Source organism: Stenella coeruleoalba, assembly GCF_951394435.1.
Source record: "Stenella coeruleoalba genome assembly, chromosome: 5".
Classification (NCBI taxonomy): Eukaryota; Metazoa; Chordata; class Mammalia; order Artiodactyla; family Delphinidae; genus Stenella; species Stenella coeruleoalba.
The window spans coordinates 51,083,631-51,107,870 of record NC_137150.1 but is presented as its reverse complement, the minus strand read 5'-3'; the positions used below and the strand labels follow the sequence as shown (position 1 = coordinate 51,107,870).

The window sequence follows — 24,240 nt, the reverse complement described above, 5'->3', positions numbered from 1 at the left end:
TGGATTCAAATGCTTTTTCTGCTACCAGCAACCCACTTGAAAGAATTTTTTTCACGTGGTGTTTCCCTGTTTATTTATATTGGTATAGACTCCTAGATATTTATTTTATTCAATGGTTTGTAATCCATTATTATTTATTTTGATGCTAAAATTATTCCAGCTTTAGCCATGGGAGACCCTTCAAGCTGCCACCTGTGTCCTTTTGACCAGTTCCCATCATTTTTTAGCACTTCCTTATCTTACAGAGCAACAGGTTCATCCTGTACTTTACCTGTCCCAGCCCTATAATCAGGCTTTTCTCCACGGTGCCATGGCAAAGGGTCATGGTTCCTTTTATTGGAGAATGAGATCTGGAAACCAAGATTTGGGTGCTAGATGTACTACTGGCTTAGCACTGCTTGAGCTATAAGAATTTGTTACTTTCTCTTACCACATAACAGCTAGAATTTACATTCCATTGCAAATCTGGCTGAAGACAGTGGATTTTTATCACTATCATCTTGTTATCTTTCTCACATCGGACTCCATTTTGAGTCAGACTGGCCCACGTAGTTTGGACAGACAGAAACTCATCACACCGAAACTATTCCGGGCGTGTTTTCGTTTGGGAACCTTCAGGAGGGAGCCTTTGGTCACAAAGGTGCAATACACACCTGTGTCCTCCGGAGTGCGCTGTTCTGCGCCCAGCACAGCCCCAGAGCTTTCTCAGACCTGAAGCTTCTGCAACACTTTGCAAGGACACAGTGGAGGGGCACGTCAGCGCTCCGACTTCCTCCTGACGCCGCCTCTGATTGGCTCCTGGACATGTAAGAAACCGGTGAATGAGCTGCTGGCCCTTGCAGAAACTTGCTTGAGGTCTTTGGTGGCATTATCCTTTCCTCCTCGTCAACCCGGCAGGCCAGCCGATCCGGGGGAGGATGAGGTCGTCGTGTGTCCTGCTTACCGCCCTGGTGGCGCTGGCCGCCTATTACATCTACATCCCCCTGCCAAGCTCCGTGTCCGACCCCTGGAAGCTGATGCTGCTGGACGCCACTTTCCGGAGCGCACAGCAAGTGGTGAGACGTAGCCCAGCGCCGATTCTCTCTCCCTTCTCTTAAGCAATGTTTAAAGAGGGAAACAGAATTTCCGGACCTTGTCCCACGAGAATACAAATTTTTCTAACGCAATGATGCGATCGCTTTTTAAGGTGGTTCAGACTGACATTTTCAGGGTGTCGCATTCTCCTCTTTGCTAGCAGAGGGTTAGGTCTATGTGTGTCTCTTCTTCTGTGTTGGTAATGGAGAAGGTGAAGTTCTTGAATAGAATTTGACGACTGTTTAATCCTTCGTCTTTCCTAAATGTCCCCCTCTTTCTTGGTTTGCAGCGCCAGAAACGGATCTTCCAGCCTTTTATAAACCACCCCTCCTCCATTTTTGTTCTCCTATAGAGGGCGGCAGAGAGTGAGTTAAATGTTTTAGGAAGGCTCTGGGAAAAACGGGTTCTGGTTCCTGGGAGTGCAGCCACCTTAAAAGCAGACTCGGGCGCGGGTGACCTCCCAATGTCCCCGACAGTGGAGCCCCCCATTCCCGGGGGCAGCAGGCTGGGCTCCTCCAAGTACTTGGGGAACAGCACAGATCTCGCATTTCATGGGTGGCACTCATCAGCTCAGCCAAGAAAAGAGGCCAGGAGACCTGGCTGGCTGGAGAGGCAGTGGCAGCCGGTGTGTGCATGATGCATTTCTCTCCGGCCTGCCCTGCAGAATTTAGTTTGTCTTTAACTGTCGCGGAGGTAACCTTTGCCTGAGCCAGGATACCCTGGCTTACCCTGGCAGGGTGACAGTTCTCTCTACTGTGTCACGGGTGTGTATTTCTTTAACCCCGTAGACAGGAAAATGTAACTTTCTGGTTTATTCTATGTAAGAGGCATTATTTTCAGTGCCAGACAATCTAAAATCTAAGCTACAATCTGTAGTCAAGGCTGAGCCCTATGACTGAACAGTATTTCTAAGCATCCTGCTCTATCTAAACTCCTAACCCTCCTCCAAAACCGAGTCTCCTCCCTTCCCCCAACCTTGAGCTTTAATCTCGGGTTATTTTGGTAAACTCCTTTCAAGAATGACAACTAGAGGGAAAAAAAAACCCCCATGATTTTCCTAGAGGGTCGATGTTCCTTTTCCCTGTCCATTCTAATTGTGTGTAGGATTACATAGTCTCTGAAGCTTTGTCCTATCAAAAAGTCTCTTGGGCTTCCCTGGTGGCGCAGTGGTTGAGAGTCCGCCTGACGATGCAGGGGACGCGGGTTCGTGCCCCGGTCCGGGAAGATCCCACATGCCGCGGAGCGCCTGGGCCCGTGAGCCATGGCCGCTGAGCCTGCGCGTCCGGAGCCTGTGCTCTGCAACGGGAGAGGCCACAGCAGTGAGAGACCCGCGTACCGCAAAAAAAAAAAAAAAAAAAAAAAGAGTCCCTTAACTAGGGTATTGTAGCACATTCCTACGACTTTGCTTTTCTTGAATCCAGCATCGTTCTCCACCCCTAATCCCCTATTGTCTCTTAGGTATGATCCATTGAGGCTATAGAGCCTCTTCCTTCCCTCCTGCTTACTACAGTGTTGACGTGGTGCAAGAATTACCATTCCCTTCTCTAGCATTGGCTCCAAGAAAGGCAATTTTTGTACAGGAAGCCCCACAATCACTTTCTTCCTCCAGAAATTATGTAGCTGGGGAGTAAAACCCTTCAAAGATTCTCGGGTACAATGGTATTTACCTGGGTGGCTTAAATGACCCTCTACAATAAAAAGAATAATGACTAATAATAATAAGAAAAACAGGAAAAAAAAAAAAAGTCAAACTACTATGGTGGCCACAGAAATTATTCTTCCTTTTCTGGTCACCAAGGAAATCTTCCCTATCATAAGTAATTTGGGAAAAGCCAGGTTTGGAAAAAAGCTTTTCTTCCCCAACGAAGCAGCCAACCCATTAAGGCCTTTGGATCATACAGTCCTCTGCAGAGTACGCTCTCAGCTGGTGTTTGGGAATGATAATGTTTGTAATGCCAGGTCACAGAGATAGATAAGGTAACAGAGTGTCCTTACTTGACACTGTGGCCGGAGGTGGGTTAGCACAGAAGTGGCTCTCATCACTTGTCTTCTGAATTGTAAAGTATCAGAAAGATCATTCAGACCACAAGGAAGCATATTCTACCCAGGAAAGCAATTTACCAATGTCACTTCAAATTGTCCTAGGGAAAAGGAAACATGGCTTGACACTTGGTAGTAAATAGAATATGACTGTTAAAGTTAAGAGTCCTGCTTCCCTGAATCCCACCTCAGCCAGGCCACTTGCTGGCTTGAGGCCAGCCCATTTACTAACCTTCTCTGACCCTCAGCTTTCCTTGTAAAATAGGGCTAATAGCTACTTTGTAAGAGTGCTATAATGTATTTAAATGGCTAGAACTGGTTGTAGTTATTCTTCTAAGAGTTGTCCCAAAGGGCCACTATGGGTTGTGGGGAAAATCTGTGGTACTGCCCAACTTTGTTGAAACAATAAAGCAAATGCAACCTGGAAGCAGTTTACCTCCTGGAATGAAACCTGGAATGCTGTCACTAAATTGCATGGCATAACATTTGTTACCCAAATCATTTTAGTTTGAGTTGATTAGCTTAACTACAAAGGCTATCAATACTTCAAAGATGAGGCTTGGCCTGCTTCCTAACACAGCAGGCACCTGCCTAGCCTCAAGAAATGTGACTGCTCAGGACTTTCCTGGTGGTCCAGTGGTTAAGACTCTGCCCTTCCACTGCAGGGGCTGCAGGTTCGGTCCCTGGTCTGGGAACTAAGATGCCACGCGGCCAAGAAAGTGAATGCTACTCTTATCCTGTTGTCATTGGCAAATGATTCACCCCTAGCTGCCCCTTCTAATCTCCTTTATCTTCTGCAGATGAGTCAGATTATTGAGATTATGTTCCTTGTACTTTTTCTTCCTTGGCATCCTCCAGTATTACGTAAGAAGAAACTACTTAGGATCTTTCTTAAGTCATCTCAAACACAGATGCTACATTAGAGTCACCTAGGGAGACTTCAGAAATCCTAAAGCCCAAGTCACACAGTATACCAAATCTATTCAGAATCTTTGGGAGATGAGTCCCAGGCAGCAGTATTTTTAACAGTTCCCAAGGTGATTTCAACGTGCAGCAAAATTGAGAACCACTGCCCTGTAAGTTAAATAAATGCATTGCTGATGTAGATAATATATTTTTGTTAAACTGCTCGAGTTATATTTCACACATGTGGCTGGAAATGAGCCCCTTAACATTAGCATGGATTAGTTTATCAGATTTGTTGGTTGATACTTTGGCTCTAAGAGGCTAAGGGGATAAAATACTAGCTAGGCAACTTTCAGTGTTATAGCAAAGCCATTGTAAGACTTGAGCAGTGGAAAAGCACAAACAAAAATAGATCTGGAAAGGACAGTGGAGAGAGGTTTAGATGAAGATCGGGCAGCAGGAGACTAGAAGAACAAAAGGAGGGAGTTTGGGGGAGGTTCTGAAGACATTTCAAAATGCTGTGCAAGCAAAGATTTTTTTAAAAATTGTAATCCCAGTACAGGTAGAGATATTGAGAAGTATACACTGCTGGAGAAAATGTAAATTTTAACAACTGTTTTTAGGGCAGTTTGGCAATATCCATCAGAAACTGTAGAAGTATTTATTCTTTGACCCAGAAATCCCTCTGGATGAATTTATTTTAAGTAATTATGCATATAGTCAAAGCTGTAGCTATAAAGATAGAAACATTTCACAGGTGGTACAGAAATCTTTTTAAACTAGTCCAAAAGCACTGCCACTTATGAGAAATATGAGGGAGCATTCAGCAACCTTTCTCTTCTTTTTTCTGCCGTTATTTAAAAGAATTTAAGAACATAAGAGATTAAGTAAATATGGTAAACCCATATTTTGGAAACTATGCAGTAAAAAAATTTAAGTTGTAAAAATAAAGTTTAATGGTCTACAAATGATTTGTACTGGGTGTTAAGTGGGAAAATGGTACAAAACAGCATATATGCTGTAATCCCATTTAAAATACCTATTTATCAAAACATACAGTTTTATATATCTATATATAGATGTATAGAAAGAGCTAAAGGATATAATTTAAAATATAGTGTTTTTTTTCTGGGCCATAAGATTATATCTTCAGTTTTCCTATCTGTATAGTCTAGTTTTTCTACAATGAACATGGAATAAGAAATTAATTTAAAACTTTTTTGTAGGAGGTTTTCTACTTCTAAAGCAGAATTGATGTGCAATGCATATCAATGTGATTAATATTTTTTAATATTTTAGTAATTGTTCTATGAAGAAAATAGATCTCTTTCTTTCTTTTTTTTTTTTGGCTGTGCTGCATGGCTTGTGGGATCTTAGTTCCCTGACCAGAAACTGAACCCCGGCCAAGGCAGTGAAAGCACCGAGTCCTAACCACTGGACTGCCAGGGAATTCCCAAAAATATTGGGGAAAAGTGCCTTTGGTTTTTAAGTAAAAATAAAAGACACATTTTTCATTTTCACCAAGAACTTTATTGAACAATGTATTCACTGTTTTGTTCCACTACCTTCTGTCATTTTCCAGGCAACTTCATAATTCCATCTTCCCAAAACTTTTTATCTTTTTTGAGCAAAGAACTGTTCCAGGTGCCTTTTACAGTCTTCCAGGGAATTTTCCATTAAGAGAATTTTGGGGCTTCCCTGGTGGGGCAGTGGTTAAAATCCGCCTGCCAATGCAGGGGACACAGGTTCGAGCCCTGGTCCGGGAAGATCCCACATGCTGCAGAGCAACTTAGCCCGTGAGCCACAGCTACTGAGCCTGTGTGCCACAACTACTGAAGCCCGAGCACCTAGAGCCCATGCTTCGCAACAAGAGAAGCCACCGCAATGAGAAGCCCACACACCACAACGAAGAATAGCCCCTGCTTGCCGCAACTAGAGAAAGCCTGCATGCAGCAACGAAGACCCAATGCAGCCAAAAATAAATAAATAAAAGATAAATTTATTTTAAAAAAAGAATTGTGTAAAGACCAAAAGAAATGAAAATCCGAAGGTATAATATCTGGTGAATATGGGGGATGAATCTGAACTTCCCAGCCAAGCTGTAACAGTTTTTGCCTGGTCATCAAAGAAACATACAGTCTTTCTTTATCCTGATGGAAGATTCTGCATTTTCTGTTGACTAATTCTGGACGCTTTTCGTCCAGCGCTGCTTTCAGTTGGTCTAATTGGGAGCAGTACTTGTTGGAATTAATTGTTTGGTTTTCTGGAAGGAGCTCATAATAGAGGACTCCCTTCCAATCCCACCATATACACAACATCACTTTCTTTGGATGAAGACCAGCCTTTGATGTGGTTGGTGGTGGTTCATTTCGCTTGCCCCACGATCTCTTTCATCCCACATTATTGTACAGTATCCACTTTTCATCGCCCGTCACAATTTGTTTTAAAAATGAAACGTTTTCGTTAGGTTTAAGCAGAGAATTGCACGCAGAAATATGGTCAAGAAGGTTCTTTTTCACTTAACTTATGTGGAACCCAAACATTAAAGCAATTAACAAAACCAAGCTGGTGCAAATAATTTTCAGTGCTTGATTTGGATATTTTGAGTATGTCGGCTGTCTCCCATGTGGTATAACATTGATTGTTTTCAATTAATGTCTCGACTTGATGGTTACCGACTTCAACTGGTCTACCTAACCGTGAAGCATCATCCAGTGAGAAATCTCCACCACGAAACTTTGAAAACCACTTTTGACATGTTTGATCAGTCACAGCACCTTCTCCATACACTGCACAGATCTTTTTTTGTGTTTCAGTTGCATATTTACCTTTCTTGAAATAATAAAGCATAATATGCTGAAAGTGTAGCTTTTCTTCTTCCATCTTCAATATTAAAATGAAAATTCACCAATTTTGATAAGTTTTTTAAAAATGCACGCTGATATGACAGCTGTCACAATACAATCTAACAAAATTGTTTCGAGTGAAGTTAAAGACAACTTAGCGCTACTAGAGCCATCTTATGGAAAAACTGAACGAAAGAACCTTTTGGCCAACCCTATATATACATTGCTTTTAAAAACACATCCTGGATCCTTTGACAGCTATCACGATAGCAGGCTTCACGCTCAGTCACTTGGATGTAACACAGATTGAAAGCTTACTGTTTGAGTCTGACCTACAAGAAATTGCAGTCTAGTACGATGAGAAGCCATGTTAATATACAGCTATTAAAAAGGCAAGGGACTTCCCTAGTAGTCCAGTGGTTAAGAGCCCACCTTCCAATGCAGGGGACTCGGGTTTGATCCCTGGTTGGGGATCTAAGATCCCACATGCTGTGGGGCAACTAAGCTCGTGTGCTGCAACTACTGAGCCCACCCCTCAACTAGAGAGCCTGTGTGCCACAAACTACAGAGCCCATGCGCTCTGGAGCCCTTGCACCACAACTAGAGAGAAGTCTGCGTGCTGCAGCGAAAGATCCTGCGTGTTGCAATGAAGATCCCGTGAACCGCAACTAAGACTCAACACAACCAAAATAAATAAATAAATAAAATAAAATGTAAAAAAAGCAAGAGCTGACAAGTTTTTCAGAAGCTCATAGGAGGGAGTGGTTATGTACAGTTCAGAGGGGTGATAAAGATGGTGACTAAAGGTAATAATGGTATCTCAAAAGAATTCAGAGCCAGAGTGTGGCTTGTCTTACCTCGATCATTTCCTAGCTTTCTAGTTCTTACCCTACGTATCTTTTTGATGACATAATATAAAAGAGAGATTATTGAACCTGGTGTTTCTGCTGACTTTATTTATTTCTTATAAATGGCAGTGCTTTTGGACTAGTTGAGCAAGGTTTTTCATCCCGTAAAATATCTCCAAACTTGTTGAAATCTAATGTGACCTCACCTGAATTCTCTGTGCATGTGCCTTTGGACTGTGTGGGTATGGTTTAAATGACAGCTCAGCTGGATGCCATGCAGAATTCCGACTTGGTAACCTTTTTCATAACCATTCATGAACTGGAATGTTTACTACTGTCACGTAAATTTAACTTTAAATTAGAGATTTCACTAAGCACAATTTTTAGCTGATTTAATGGGATTTTCTTTAAACACCTGGCAGCAGAATGGCTTTAAGAATAGCTTAAGGGCACAGTATTTAATCAGCATTAGTTCTGACAGGTGCTCAATGTGAGTTGGTCTCGGTAGACAGTACCTGCCAGTGAATCCAATCAAATATCAAGGTCAGATTGAATCAGCTACAAGTGTGTAAGACAATACCTAATTTATAATTCTCCTTTTTATTTTTCCCAGAACTCTACAAATATGGCCCTGAGCACAGAAATGCCATCATTATTACTTTATTTTAATGGGACATCCTATTTCTAACATGTGGCTTGAGCTTGATATGAAAACATTTCTCTGAGGTGTGAAAGTGTAATAATTGTTCTTAAACATTCTATTAATGTACAGTTACTTCTTTTAAATTAGTGAGCATATTTTTACTTTTACTGCCAAGTGAAACTATATGGGAACTATCACTTATTTTCTTCTTCATTTATATTTATAAAGAATTAAGACATATAATTAAATTTCCAAGTGGCAAACCTAGCTATATTCCCTACCTAATCTGTCTTATTATGAAATTTTAACAATCTATCTTTCAGTGTTTCCAAAATGAAATTTAAATCCTACTTTAATATCCTATCCTTAACAAAATTAAAATTCAGAAGTCATCATTAATTCAATGAATATTAACTGAACCCTAATGCTAGGAGTTGGAGAAACAGAATAAGACACACACCTAATCTGGAGAAGTTTACAGTCTAGTGACGGGAGACAAACCTACTGACAGTTACAGATTGTGCACTTGACTGATAGAGGAAGAGTTATGATGGAGGCATTTGGGGGTTGCTATAGGAGCCTTGAAAAGGACAGCTAATGTTAACCTGGGCATTAGGAACAGATGTCTCCCTTTCACATTGATTTCTACTGTGAATTATCAAGGTTGAGCATTTATGGTAAAAATAACATCTATTAAGGATATAACTCAGCATTTACTCTGTGCCAGATACTGTGCTATGTGCTTTACATGCAATTCATTTAATCCATGCTATAATTCTATGAGATGGATGTTCTTATTTTCCTTATCTTACAAGGGAGGAAACTGAACTGTAAAGAAAAGTAACTTGCTCATGATAACAAAGCTTTAAGAGGTGGAGTCACGATATAACTCAAGCCTGTCTTACTGTGAGTTCAAGGGTTCAACCATTGTTGACTTTCCGTAAGAGCTAGCTGAGTGGAAGAGTTGGGGAAGAGAAGAGGGAGAGAAAGGAGAGTGAAAAAGGCATTCCAGCCAAAGCGATTGTTCCAATGGGACAGGATGGTACAAGCTAAGTCTCTAAAAGTGGTTCAGAGTGGCTGGAGCATAAAACTCCGAAGTCAGAGAGATAAGGTAGGAAGGAAGCACAGGCCAGGTAATGAAGGGCTCTGTGGGCCAAGAAAGGAGCCACTGAAAAAGATTTTTAGTAGGGAAATCACATGCTCAGATCTGTGTTTGAGAACAGTCTTTCTCAGTGGCAGTATAGACACTAGAGTTTAAGAAACCAAATGAGGGCAAAAGACCACTTGGAAGCAATTATCCAGGTAAGAGGGGAGGACATGAACTAATAAAATGGGACTGGTTTGGAGTGAGGCTGACCAGAGTTGCTGATGGAGGGGGCGTGGGAGGCTAATATGGAGTGAAGGAGAGAAAGGAGTCAAAGATGACTCTTGGGACAGACTCTGGAGTAACTGGGTGAATGGTGATGATGACCCTGATTAGGAAAAGGAGCATATCTGAGGGTGAAGGTAATAGAGTTTGGCACCTTGCTTTGAAGTGTCCATGGGACTGGTTTAAGGATAGCTGTTCATAAATAGTTTGCATATACAAGACCAGAGCTTGGGAGTGAGAGGGAGAGAGACAGCTGGGCTCGAGACATGGATTTGGCAGAGGTCAGTGAAGGGGTGGTGGTGGGAGTGGTGGGAATGAATGTGTGTGGGGTGAGAGGAGGATTGGTGATCCTACCAAGGAAACCCTAGAGGCTCACCAGTAAGAGGAGGAGGGGGCTAACCCTAGTAGAAATGAGACCCTAAAGAACATAATTGGGCTTCCCTGGTGGCGCAGTGGTTGGGAGTCTGCCTGCCGATGCAGGGGACACGGGTTCGTGCCCCGGTCCGGGAAGATCCCACATGCTGCGGGGCGGCTGGGCCCGTGAGCCATGGCCGCTGAGCCTGCGCGTCTGGAGCCTGTGCTTCGCAACGGGAGAGGCCACAGCAGGGAGAGGCCCACGTACTGCAAAAACAAAAAAACAACAACAAAAAAACCGCATAATTTTTTATTATACCTTATATGTATATAGCACTCCAGGTTTTACAAAGGGTTTCCCTTACATTATCTCATTTTATTTTTACAGTGAATAACTGGCTGGCATTAGTTATTTCCATTTGTCAAGTGAGGAAACAGGTTCAGGAAGGGTCGATGATATCCCCAAGGTCACATGATTAGTTATAGTGGCAAAACAGAACTAGAATAAAAATTCCTAGACTCTTAATTTCACGTTCTCACTGCTGGGCCTGGGTGACCTGAAAACAAAGTCCTCCATGATGGATTTGCCCATTTTTGTCCCTGGTGCTTGCTCTCTGACAGGCCCCTCATGGCTGTGGCCATGCACTTGGGAACGCTCATGATAACTTTATCACAGCTACACTGTATCTTGACTATTTTTTGAGCTCCTACCATTAAATTAATCTACACTGGTGTTTCCCAGTCTTTTTTCATGTCAGAGACTTGATGACTTTTGTATGCCAGGAAAAAGTGGAGGAAATACCAGGGGAATCTATAAGGGCTTGAATGACAGAATTCACAAGATTCAGAAATAAAATTATACAAATGGCTCTCAAAGAGAATACCAACTCTGATAAATTTTGAATAGTTATAAAAAATGGTTTTAAGTTTTTACCTCTGTAAAACACCTAACCATCAATCTCTTATAGCCCATCTGTAACCCGTTAGCAGCCTACCTGTTGGGAAGCTCTCTTCCTTACAGTTTGTAACTATTTAAATACACGTTTATTATTACTGCTATTAAACACAAAGATATAGTCCCCGAGTTACATATACCTAGGTAGCCACAAAATTTATTGTCCAAACCATGACATTTTTGAGAGTGATAGGGGCTGCTCTTAGTAATCTTGCCAAGACAACCGTCTTAAACCAGAACTATTCCCAGACAAATCTGGACATATGCTCAGCCTGCATTTATGTGACTTGCATTGATCAGCATAATCAACGCAAAGTTATGGAGTGATTCCTGTGCTCCCTGTTCTGCCCAGATTTGACTGTTAACCCTCCAGGGAACCAGCTCCCATCCATCACCCCCAGGTGGAATTCCTGTTCCCTAGGATAATGGCCAAATAAAAGTACTAAGTTCCTTAGCTGGCACTTAGGGTCTGCTCCAACCTGGTACCACGCTGCTGAATCTAGCCTCACAGTGTTCCCATGATAATCCTGACAGTTTTCCTCCTGTTGTCACCTCTGCCTCACATGCCCTCCCACCCTCTTACTTTAGCCAACATCCCACGTGTCTTTCAACACCTACTCAAAAATCATTTCTTTTGGAAACTTCCTCTTTTTCCCCAGTCAACCCTAATTTGTCTCTCCATTATACTCTCTTAGCATTTCATTTTTCTTTTATGGCCCTTGTATGTTTCTTTCCTAATGTTGATATTTCTTTATGTACAAGCTCCCCACCAAATCATAAGCTTTCTCACCTATCATAGACATAACTTTTCTCTTACTATTTTAGGGCTTTTGTTTTTTGGGTTTTTGAGAGGGGAGGCTTGAAGATCATTCATGATAGAGGAAATAGGAATTCATAGTTCTGCTTTCTTTCAATCCTCTGTGTTACTCCATTTGCCCCAAAGGGCAGACCTGGTGCTTTCTTGTGCTTCTGACTCTGAATTTATCCCCAAATGGCTTTTTGTTGTCCTTTGCAACTTTTTTTTTTTTTTGTGAGGCTTGCTGTTTTCTGGGTTTCTAACTTCCTCGTAATGTTTTTGTAGATTTATGGTTGTTTTTGAATTTGTAATGAATCATGTGTTTCTAGCTAAACATTAGTTATCATTACAGGCCATCTCCTTAAAAGATCACTAGCAAATTCCCACATTCATTTGGTATCATTCTACTTTTCTCTTTTCCTCCAGAATGGATAATTGATGAATGCCCCCTGAGAAATTAATTTGACTAACACTCTTCTGTGCTTCCTGTATCATAATATTTTCTCTGCGCTAGGTACCTTTTCCTTGACCATTCTAAAGTCTACTTTTCTAAAATGCAAGCTGTTTATTTCACTATTCCTACTTTATGCCATTTTGTGGCATAGTTCTTCCCTGTTAGAAGCAAGTCCAGAGCAGCAGTAATCCCTGCTTCCTTGACTTTCTTAGCAAGACAAATCAATTTTGCTTTTAAAAGATGATCTGCTTTTAATAGAATAAGATTACTGGCAGATATCTGCATAATAATGGATCCATTTATTGAATAATAAACACAGCCACCTTGTGAAATAGCAGTTAATGCCCTCACTTAACGAGAAGGGAAACAGAAGCTCAGTAAGGTTGGGTAACTGGTTCACAAACACATGACTGCCTGGGAGGCTGGCCGTGAACCAGGCCTGCTGGACTCCACAGCCCTTTCAACTGTATTCCACAGCTTCCTGTTATGACTGTTCAGTCTCCCTTCCTCTCCTTGTCACTTGCCCACTCCATTCTAAAATCTTTTGTGTAATCCACATTGAACAAGCATCACGAAGGCAAGGAGTGTGTTATGTAATACTTACAAATTTTAGTCCTGGAGGGTTTTAATATATGTTACACATTGAAAAGTGTTCCATGATTAAATAAGACTAGGAAATGCTAAGTTAAAGAAATCAGGATTTCTTTTTTAACTGTGAAACATTTCAGAATTCCTACCATACTAACATGTATTTTGAATTTTAAAGACAGAATATTTAGTGAGTCCCATATTTAATTGACTATAGATCCTTATTTGAACCTCATGATACTCATGGTATATTTGCTAAATTTGGGGGTCCAGTTTCATAGTGTTTAAGAGCATGGATTTTGGGGTTAAGAAGACCTGTGCTCAAATCCAGGCTTGAGCTATACTAGCTGTGTGACCTTGAAGAGTTTATTTAACCTATGCGTGTTTCCTGATCTAGTAAGTGGTCATGATACTTAGCCCATAAAGTTATGGTGGAGATTGCATGTGATAATGTGTACAGAGCTTTATCGTTTGTCATCATCATCACACAGTAGTTAATACGTAAAACACTTGGAACAGTACCTGTCACATAAGAAATATATTTGGTCCAAGTCTGATTTTTGGCAATTGTCTACAGTATACTCCAATAGTAATATGCAGTTTTTTTATTTTTAACTTTCACCATCATTCTTGCTCTCAGGTTTGTGGATTTCTATACAGCTGTAGATCTTTTGCACCTGGACTGCTGTTGGCTACGGCTACTGGGCTTAAATCGTGACTTTAGCACTTACTAGTCGTGAGACTAATTGGGCAAGTTACTTAAACTCTCTAAGCTTTAGTTTCCTTATCTATAAAAGTGGGATAATGACAGTGCCTCCCTCAAGGCTTGTTATGTGGATTAAATGTGATTGTGTATATAAAATTCTTAGCACAGTGACTGGTATACAGCAAGAACTAAAAACCTCTTCCTGCAGTTAAAATTTTGGAGTCCATGGGCTTAGTTTGCTGATGTTCTAACTGGATATATGAGTCATCGTCATCATAGCTAACTCATACGGTCTAACCATTTCACATATATATTAATTCAATCTTTATAACAGCCCTGTGAGGTAAGTACTATTATTCCTATATTAGAAATGAAGAAACTGAGGCACAAAGGGGTTAAGTAACTTGCCCAGATCATACTCCCGGAGCCAGAACGCTAATTCAAGCAGTCTGGCTTTGAAGTTAGTGCTCTAAAAGCTGAAGAAATTGAATGTCTTTTAGACTGTCATTGTCTTATGTCAAAGATCTTCATCAGACTCTGCCAAGGTATCAATTCATTTTAGAATAATATGTGTCACCTGAAAAGAGTTCTTTAGACTTTAGGTACCTAAGGTACAGTTGGTGACATGACATTTTGTTATATAAATTAAAGTGCCTTACTTGAATTCTGCCCTGATGGTGAGCTGTGTGCCACAATGTGAAGGTAGTAAAGAAGCACTTTACTTAAGGGTTGATGCTGTCCTAAACAAAGGGCTTTGGATTTGCTCAAATGATTGCCATCTGTTGGGCCCAGAGATCTGGCCTATAACCTTAGGAAATATGACATTGACCTCTAAAGATACTAAAGGCATGTGTCTTCAGCTGACCGCCATAATAGAAGAAATTCACATGGCCTCTATCACCTGTTCAATTGAGCAATCATTAATTGCTGGGCACTGAGGTTATAGCAATTCACAAAACAAGTAGCACTTGGCCTTCCTAGAGCTACAACACTGAGCCAAAAATATGTGGCAAATAATTATATAATGGAAAATCCAGGAAATATGGCGAAATTTGTTGGCAGGTCACTGGTAACTGAAATCCCCTAAAGACATGAAAGTCCCCTAAGGAAACAGTGTTGAATAAGAGAATAGTTTTAGAGTTGAGGAGAAGAGGCGGAGCCAGCAGAGGAGATAGAGCAATCAGAGAACAAAGGAAAACTGGGGAAATAAGAGTGTCAAACAGGGCTTCCCTGGTGGCGCAGTGGTTGAGAAGCTGCCTGCTAATGCAAGGGGACACGGGTTCGAGCCCTGGTCTGGGAGGATCCCACATGCCGCGGAGCAACTAGGCCTGTGAGCCACAACTACTGAGCCTGCGTGTCTGGAGCTTGTGCTCTGCAACAAGAGAGACCGTGATAGTGGGAGGCCCGCGCACCATGATGAAGAGTGGCCCCCACTTGCCACAACTAGAGAAAGCCCGCTCACAGAAACGAAGACCCAACACAGCAAAAATAAATAAATTAATTAATAAACTCCTACCCCCAACATCTTCTTAAAGAAAAAAAAAAGAGTGTCAAAGAAACCAAAAACCACCGAAGAGCTCCACTAGGAGGGGTGGTCATCTGTGTCGAATTCTCCTGAGAAATGAGGAATCTGAAGATGGAATCAAGCCCATCAGCTCTGCATCCTGACCTCTCAGTGGATGAGCCACAAAATGTGCTTCCAGGCAACAGTGGCTTTTACGTTTCAGTGTCTCAACCTGTAGCCTCTTCATTGGAATGGTTTCAAGGATGTCTGTCAAAACTAATGTTTGACTTTGGCAATGTTGTTATTGAGCTATCACTTATGACAGGAGATAGCCAGAATATCCTTTATAACTTGCGATTAAAAAACCTGAGATGAGGGCTTCCCTGGTGGCGCAGTGGTTGAGAGTCCGCCTGCCGATGCAGGGGACACGGGTTCGTGCCCCAGTCCGGGAAGATCCCACATGCCGCGGAGTGGCTAGGCCCATGAGCCATGGCCACGGGGCCTGTGCTGCGCAACGGGAGAGGCAACAGCAGTGAGAGGCCCGCGTACCACAAAAAAAAAAACCAAAAAAACAAAAAAAAAAACCTGAGATGGAAGTTACCGATGGATATTACTGAGGTACTAAATAGGTTTATCTATAAATATATATGATAATTACATAACTACTTAGTACATTAAAGAAGTAAATATATATTTAAAAATAAAAATGTATATTTAAAAAATAAAAAACAAGGGGAAAGAAAAAGTCAGAAACACCCCTTCCCCAAATAACTATGTCTAAATTTGTGTTGGTTGGTTCATCTATGTGGAAACATATTTTAAAATCTAGGCTCTTACAGGCTAAGTAGCTTTTCCTGTCTGCTTCCCAATGAGGTTCACATCAGATGAATATTAAACTTGCTTCCTTGCAGGTTGATGCCTATTAATCCTATAGTTAGCAGTGTACCATTTAAATGCATGTGCTATACTTTTGTCAAGGATAGTGGGCCAGTATTTTACAGGACGCACAGTGTGCCAGATTCAGGGCTTACTGGCCCCCTACTGACCCAAACCAATAACTTCTCAGCCTTATTGCCTCACATAGCTAATCCAAATGGCACCGTCCTGCAACTTAAATGAAGATATATCTTGGATGAAAAGAAGAACATTGTTATTGGTTATGTCTACAGAAGGAACCTGTTTGGAAGTGATTTTCAGTTACTCTAAAAACAGTAACATGATTTCCTGACTCCATAAAAGTGTATTTTGGGGCAAATCATAGAATTTAAACTGCTTAAAAAGTTGGACTGTCATTTAGGTGTTGTCAGTGGTTAAATGTCTTCTGCTCTTATCTCCCCCACCCTCCTTTTTTGTTTTTGTTTTGTTTCATTTCCATTTTCAGATTTCAGAGAGTGGCAAGCAACCATGGGTAGCATTTTTTAAGTTCTATACACCTGTGATCCTTAAAGTTGCTGTACTACAGATTGGTTCCTGTGGTTTTTAGTGCATGTGGGAGAGCCAGGTTTCCTTAGGGTCTTTTTGTAATTATTGAGATTATGCTTAATGTATAGCGTTATGCTGTTTCACCTCTTTCTCTTTCTGTTCATGGAGGAAAATGGTGCATTGTTCATTCTCTAAAGTGCTGATATACTTTCAGCAATTTATTGAAAGGTGTCAGACACCGCAGAGACATTGAGGTGCTCACACTCTATTGTGTTTGGAAAAGCCAAGGAGACACTTCCAACAAAACCTACTAAGTGCTGTGGTTCATGGTACATAGTGGGTGCTGTGGGAACCCAGCAGAAGAAGCTTCTGTGTGTCTGGGGAACTCAGGCAGAGGATCCCAGAGGAAGTGCTGGCTCAGCTGAGTCTGGAAGGATGAGAAGAAAGACATCACACAGGTGTAGAAGGAAGGGCATTGCAGGAAGAGAACAGCAGGTGCATATCCCTGGGGTGGGACAGCATGACACATACAGGGAGTTATTTCTATTGCATTTCTGAAAGTTATAAAATGTTTGAAGGAGATCTTTGCATAACTGGGCCATGGGTGGAACTAGTCTCAGTCTTGTGTTGTTAAGCTTAATACATTTCACTGTTTTAATTATGGTAACTTTAAGTAAGCTAATATGATTATGAAAACACACAACCAATATATGATTCTTCAAGAATAAGAACTACTTGGTGAAATAAGCTTTAATCTACTTATTAAAAATATTCTCTGTTATAAACCAGTAGAATAGCATTAAATTCTGGTGCCCAAATACAGTTTTTAAAAATTAATTTATTTTTGGTTGTGTTGGGTCTTTGTTGCTGTGCACGAGCTTTCTTTAGTTGCAGCGAGCGGGGGCCACTCTTAGTTGCGGTCTGAGGGCTTCTCATTGTGGTGGCTTCTCTTGTTGCAGAGCAAGGGTTCTAGGTGCGTGGGCTTCAGTAGTTGTGGCACTTGGGCTCAGTAGTTGTGGCTTGTGGGCTCTAGAGCTCAGGCTCAGTAGTTGTGGCGCACGGGCTTAGTTGCTCTGTGGCATGTGGGATCTTCCCAGGCCAGGGCTCGAACCCGTGTCCCTTGGATTGGCAGGCAGATTCTTAACCACTGTGCCATCAGGGGGCCCCCAAATACATAATTTGATTGGAAATAAATTATCTTTCTACTGTGGTTTGGTTTTAGTAGCTTTTTGTCTTAGACTGACTTAACAAAATTATTTTTCTTGTTGTGTTTCTACTGTGCTGCTTCAGAAGGTCTTTCTTTGTTTAAAGTTTGAAACAGACACTGCAGCTGTTGGCAGCTGTGGTGCCTTAATTGAGACAAAAACTTCTTGCGTGTTCATCAGAGGAGTTAGGTGTCTGGTTAGAGACCTCTTGTTTTAACCACCCAGTCTAGTTTCTGTCTCACCCCTATTTTCCTCTCTCACTCTACCCTGACTTTTCCCTCCATGGAACATACCGCTATTGGTGATTGTTTCTTTAATTACTCCTAAGTAATTTGTCTCTCTAAGTAATCCTGTCTCCCCTGCTGGGTTGGAAGCTCTGTGAGGGGAAGGAGCAGGTCTGTGGGCTTCGCTCCTCCTAAAAGTACCTGGCAGAAAGTAAACGCTCGCATAATTGCGGAGTGAATCGATGATGAGTGATTCAACATCCCTGGACAGCTTCCACAATAACGAGGGTTGGTGATAACAACCGGCCAGGAAGCTTTCCCTGTACATCCTACTTCTCAAATAAGGCATCATCATCAGTAGGACCAAACAGCAAAACGTATTTGCTTTTACCCTGGATTCCTGTTTCCTTTCCTTGAAGAGCCCAAGTAGGAAATGATAAGGGGTAAGCTGCCTGCTTTTTCTCAGAAAGCAGGAACTTAGAAGCAACAGTAAAAGAAAGCATAGTCAACAATATAAGCCATTCATTCAGCAATTATACTGAGCACTAACTATGTACCAGGCAGTGTGATGGACCAAGCAGAACAAAGGTGAAGGAGATAGCTCTAGAAATTCATAATGACAATACAGCAAGTATCAAAAATAGGAACTTGAACCAAGTCCTAGAGAGCACTGAGGCAGGAGCAACCGTCTGAGGAGTGAGTTGGACAGGGTGTCACAGAGGAGGGTGCATTTGAGACGGACACTGAAGGAGGAACTGGAATTTGGTCAAGCGGGAGAAATTCCATTAGCAAATGGAGCCCTGCAGTGCAGCCTTCTGTTATCTTTGAGGAAAGTAAATACTTCATGGGCAAGACAGACAAGGTTTATAGGCAAAGGTGTGTACAGGGAAGTAGTGTGTAGGAATATGAGTAGGTATAGGGTGTGTTTGAGCAGTAGGTGGATGTCAGACAGTGGAGAGTGTTCTTTAAGTTCTATAATCTCTGGCTATCACAGCCACTTAAAATTTTTTCCCATAGAAGCATATTTCCTTTAGTAAATTAGAGGACTGGATTATTTTATATACTATAACAGGTACATAATTATGCTATAGAAAATTTAGAAAATAGAAAAATTCACCTACTCTAACTGTAACACAGCCACCATTTGCTTTTTGTTATATTTCCTTTCAGTCTCTCTTTTTGTGTATATGTTGTCTTTTGGTAGATGCTGTCATATTATACAACTTTATGCACAACTTAATTTACTTGTCATTTTACCAGAAGGATATACCACATTATTACTGCATAGCATTCCTTTCTCTTTGTAATGGACGTATCAAAGAGCAGGTACCATTTTTAACATGACTATTTCCCTATTACCAGAAACTTAGACTGTTTAGTTTCTTGCTATTATAAGTAATGTTATAGTGAACATATTTGTGTCTATAATCTTTTTTGCTTTTAGGATTTTTCCTCAAGAGATTCCCCCAAATTAGAACCACTAGATCAAAGAGTATAAATATTTTTGCAGGTCCTCCTTCTTATTTCCAAGTTATTTTCCTATTTATATGATTAATAGCAATGTGAGAAAATGCCAGTTGTGCTATATTCTTTCCAGCGTGAACTGCTGTAATTGATTTTTTAAAAAACTTGTTAATTTAATAGCTTGCATGGATACCTTGTTTAATTGTAATTTCTTTGAAAACAGTTGACATTAGAAGTTTTGTTCATTCCTTCAATGACTATTTATTGCATATGTATTTTGTATCAGCTCTACTCTAGGGAAAAAGTGGTACACAAGTGTAATTCCTGCTCTCACACTATATATTCTTACATTTAAAGAAACTTTCATTTAAAAAAAAAATACTTGAGAGGTAAAATATTTTTTAAAAACTCATACAGCTGGTAAGCGACTAAGAAGGAATTTTAACCTAGTCTCTTATTTCAATCCCTTGGTCTTTCCAATCTGCTACGCTACCCTTCAAAGGGAAATATAGTGACTTGTTAGTAGAGTGCCTGTTCCTCCAGGTATCTTCCTCTAAGCTTTAATCTAATGATGATGCCATCGCTAATACTCAGAACTTGTCTAAAATATATATATTTTTATTTTTATTTATTTATTTTTGGCTGCGTTGGGTCTTTGTTGCTGCATGTGGGCTTTCTCTAGTCGCAGCAAGTGGGGGCTACTCTTCGTTGCAGTGCGGGGGCTTCTCATTGCGGTGGCTTCTCTTGTGGAGCATGGGCTCTGGGCGTGCGGGCTCTAGAGTGCAGACTCAGTAGTTGTGGCACATGGGCTTAGTTGCTCTGCGACATGTGGAATCATCCCGGACCAGGGCTCGAACCCATGTCCCCTGCATTGGCAGGTGGATTGTCAACCACTGTGCCACCAGGGAAGCCCTAAAATGTTTTTTAGGAAATTTCATTCCAAGCCATTTCTTGTGGTGCATGTCAACGTCATTCTCATTACTTTATAATCTCATCTTGTTTATGAACGAAATGTGATCCTCAGCTTCATCACACACCTTGTTATCTAGAGGAACTTTGGCTTTTCCAGAAATCAAATCCAACTTCAGGGAAAGAGGATTTGTCCCCATTAAGGGTATACAGAGGAGTGAACCAAGGTCTCTGAAAGCAGTTATAAAAAAATACTTTAGTCAGTATTCTTAGTCAGTTGGATCACACATGTGAACTCCCTACTTCTTTGCAAGGGTTAACATTTACATGCTATGGAAGCTGCTTTCGTGTTTGGTTTGTGTGAGGACTGTCAGCTTCCACTCCTGCTGGAGTTATAGGGCCCTGCATGTCCAGAGCACCTGTGGGTTATTACCAAGTGTTTAACACATCTGTCAACTTCAAGGAAAAGGGCCAGTGACCCTTAGCACAGTACTGGGCACCTATCATTGTAACACCCAGTTTTAAATAGCCCACTTCCTGGTATCCTTGGGGTGGAGGGGAGAAGAAGGACGTAGCATTTAGGCAGCTTGGACCTTCTTTCATACTCATATCATATGTCATATCATATTATAGTCTCTTTAACATATTTTCCTTTTATCTTCTTACTCTAACCCAGCTAATTGTCTCAGAAAAATTAGTCTTTACCCCCCATTTCTTTTGTGATCTCTCAAGAATGACCATAATTACCTCTAACAAGACTATAGTCAAATCAAGGAAAAGGAAATCTGTGTGGTTTTAAAGGAAAATAATTTTTTTTATTAAAGTATAGTTGATTTACAACACTGTATTAGTTTCAGGTATACAACAAAGTGATTCAGTTATATATCTACTATATATTTTTTTCAGATTATTTTCCATTATAAGTTATTACAAGAAATTGAATATAGTTCCTTGTGTTATATAGTAAATCCTTGTTGCTTATCTATTTTACATATAGTAGTTTGTATCTGTTAATCCCATATTCCTATTTTATCCTTCCCCCCGCCCTTTCCCCTTTGGTAACTGTAAGTTTGTTTGCTATGTCTGTGAGTCTGTTTCTGTTTTGTATATACCTTCATTTGTGTTATTTTTTAGATTCCATATATAAGTGATATCATATATTTGTCTGACTTACTTCACTTAGTATGATAATCTCTACGTCCCTCCATGTTGCTGCAAATGGCAATATATCATTCTTTTTTATGGCTGAGTAATATTCCATTGTACGTATGTATTACATCTTCTTAAACCAATCATCTGTTGATGGGCACTTGGGTTGTCTCCATGTCTTAGCTATTATAAACAGTGCTGCTATGAACATTGGGGTGCATGTATCTTTTTGAATTAGAGTTTTTGTCTTTTCTGGATATATGCCCAGGAGTGGGACTAGTGGGATCTCAATTCCCTGACTGGAGATTGAACCTGGGGTACAGCAGTGAAAGCCCAGAATCCTAACTGCTAGGCCACTAGGGAACTCCCTATTTTTAGTTTTTTAAGGAACCTCCATACTGTTGTCCATAGTGGCTGCACCAATTTACATTCCCACCAACAGTGTAAGAGGATTCCCTTTTCTCCACACCCTCTCCAGCATTTATTATTTGTAGACATTTTGGTGATAGCCATTCTGACTTGTGTGAGGTGATACCTCATTGTGGTTTTGATTTACATTTCTCTAATAATTAATGACATTGAGCATCTTTTCATGTGCCTGTTGGCAATCTGTATGTCTTCTCTGGAGAAATGTCTATTCAGTTCTTCTGCCCATTTTTTGATTGGGTTGGTTTTTTTTTGATATTGAGTTGTATAAATGCTCTGTATATTTTAGATATTAACCCCTTGTTGGTTGCATCATTTGCAAATAATTTCTCCCATTCTGTAGGTTGTCTTATTGATGGTTTCCTCTGTTGTGCAAAAGCGTGTAAGTTTGATTAGGTCCCATTTGTTTCTTGTTTGCTTTTATTTCTTTTTCCTTGGGAGACTCATCTAAGAAAATATTGCTATGATTTATGTCTGAGAATATTTTGTCTATGTTCTCTTCTAGGAGTTTTATGGTGTCATGCCTTATATTCTTGCCTTCTTTGTCATAGATTAACTGACTGTAGGTGTGTGGGTTTATTTCTGGGCTCTCTATTCTGTTCCATTGATCTATATGTCTGTTTTTGTGCCAATATCATGCTGGTTTTTGTTTTTTGTTTTTTTTGTGGTACGTGGGCCTCTCACTGTTGTGACCTCTCCCGTTGTGGAGCACAGGCTCCAGACGCGCAAGCTCAGCAGCCATGGCTCACGGGCCCAGCCACTCTGTGGCATGTGCAATCTTCCCAGACCGGGGCATGAACCCATGTCCCCTGCATTGGCAGGCAGACTCTCAACCACTGCGCCACCAGGGAAACCCCACCATGCTGTTTTGATTACTGTAGCTTTGTAATATTGTCTGAAGTCTGGGAGGGTTGTGCCTCCAGCTTCATTCTTTTACCTCAGGATTGCTTTGGCAATTCTGGGTCTTTTGTGGTTCCATATAAATTTTAGGATTATTTGTTCTAGTTCTGTGAAAAATGTCATGGGTATTTTGATAAGGATCACACTTAATCTGTAGGTTGCTTTGGATAGTATGGACATTTTAACAACTTTAATTCTTCCAACGTAAGAGCATGAGATACCTTTAAGGGAAAATCATTTTTAAAAAGAAACAAGTGCATCAACCTGTGCAGTCCTTGGGAGGACCCATAACTCCCATTCAGAGTCTCTATAATCCCCATTGCCATCACCTTCTAATTAAACTGCTTCTATGCATCACTGTAATTTAAAATGTAAGATGAAAACAAAAAAAGCCAAATATTTCTAATTTTATGCCTTAGTTTTGTTATTATTGTCCAGGTTTGGGGATAGAGCATTGTCAGTTACACACATTGTCTGTCTAAAACAGTGATCTGACTTTCTCAAACAGCAAGCGTGAGAGCTACAGATTGACATGCAGATATTATTTTTGGTCCACACTGCTTATTAAACATTTAAAAATTCATTGCCAACATCTAAAATTCAAAATATCTCACACAATAATCTGGACTTCCTATTTTTTGAAAAATCAGATCATCTGACAGCACTGGGCCAGACTTTCCACATCACAGAATCACCTGGGGAGCCCCACAGCTTCTTCCTTATTCAGGGCATTGTTTTTCCAGTTTGCTGCAAGCCTCCCCACTCCCTGATGTTTACACCTGTTTTACTCATTTGCATGAGCAGCCCTGGCCCCTGAAGGCATGAGTTTATGACCTATGTTCTACAATTAACACTCATTTAATGTTTCATATAATTAACAAGTATGTTTCATTTTGCACAAGTGTTCCAAAAGGTTCCTGTGCTTGAATGGTTCAGAATCTATTTGGGGAAACAAGACATAATTGCATAGCCAATAAAGTCATAACAAGAGCATAAACCTAGAGATATCAGGACTCAGTAAATACATGGGTAATTTTCAAATGGGCAGTGGAGTTAACAAGGGCTGTAAACTCCAAGATTGACTGGAATGACCTTGGGAGGGTTAAGATCAAAGCTGTACCTTAAAGAGTGGGTCAGAATAGCATTGCAGGGAGGCTAGGGGAAGGGGATGGGGGGAAGAAAAGAATAAAATATGCACAAAAGCAAGTTGATAAGAATGAGCATTTGGGGGAACTATAAGCAGGCCTGTGAGTTTAGTTGGATAAAGGAGCTGTTTAGCAGAGTATGGGCTGCCCCTCATCAGTGAATACTATCTGGCATCCATCCTTTAATTCTTCCCATCGTTATCTATTCACTTTACAGTTGTTCTGGAAATGCCCACACCAAAGGCAGCAAGCAATTTGTGCAAACACTTGGCCCACCACTGGGCCATGCAAAGCATGTTATCCACTCTCTTAA

The 24,240-nt window shown here is 40.8% G+C and overlaps 1 protein-coding gene across 1 annotated transcript in view; it reads left to right on the top strand.

Moving 5' to 3' along the window:
• Positions 1-863: 863 nt before the first annotated feature.
• Positions 864-24,240, top strand: part of NCEH1 (neutral cholesterol ester hydrolase 1) — a 62,753-nt gene continuing 39,376 nt past the window's right edge. The window contains exon 1 of the mRNA XM_079923150.1: positions 864-1,055. Within this exon, the coding sequence (XP_079779276.1) occupies positions 918-1,055 (138 nt within the window). The 5' untranslated portion in view covers positions 864-917. The remainder of the gene's footprint in view (positions 1,056-24,240) is intronic.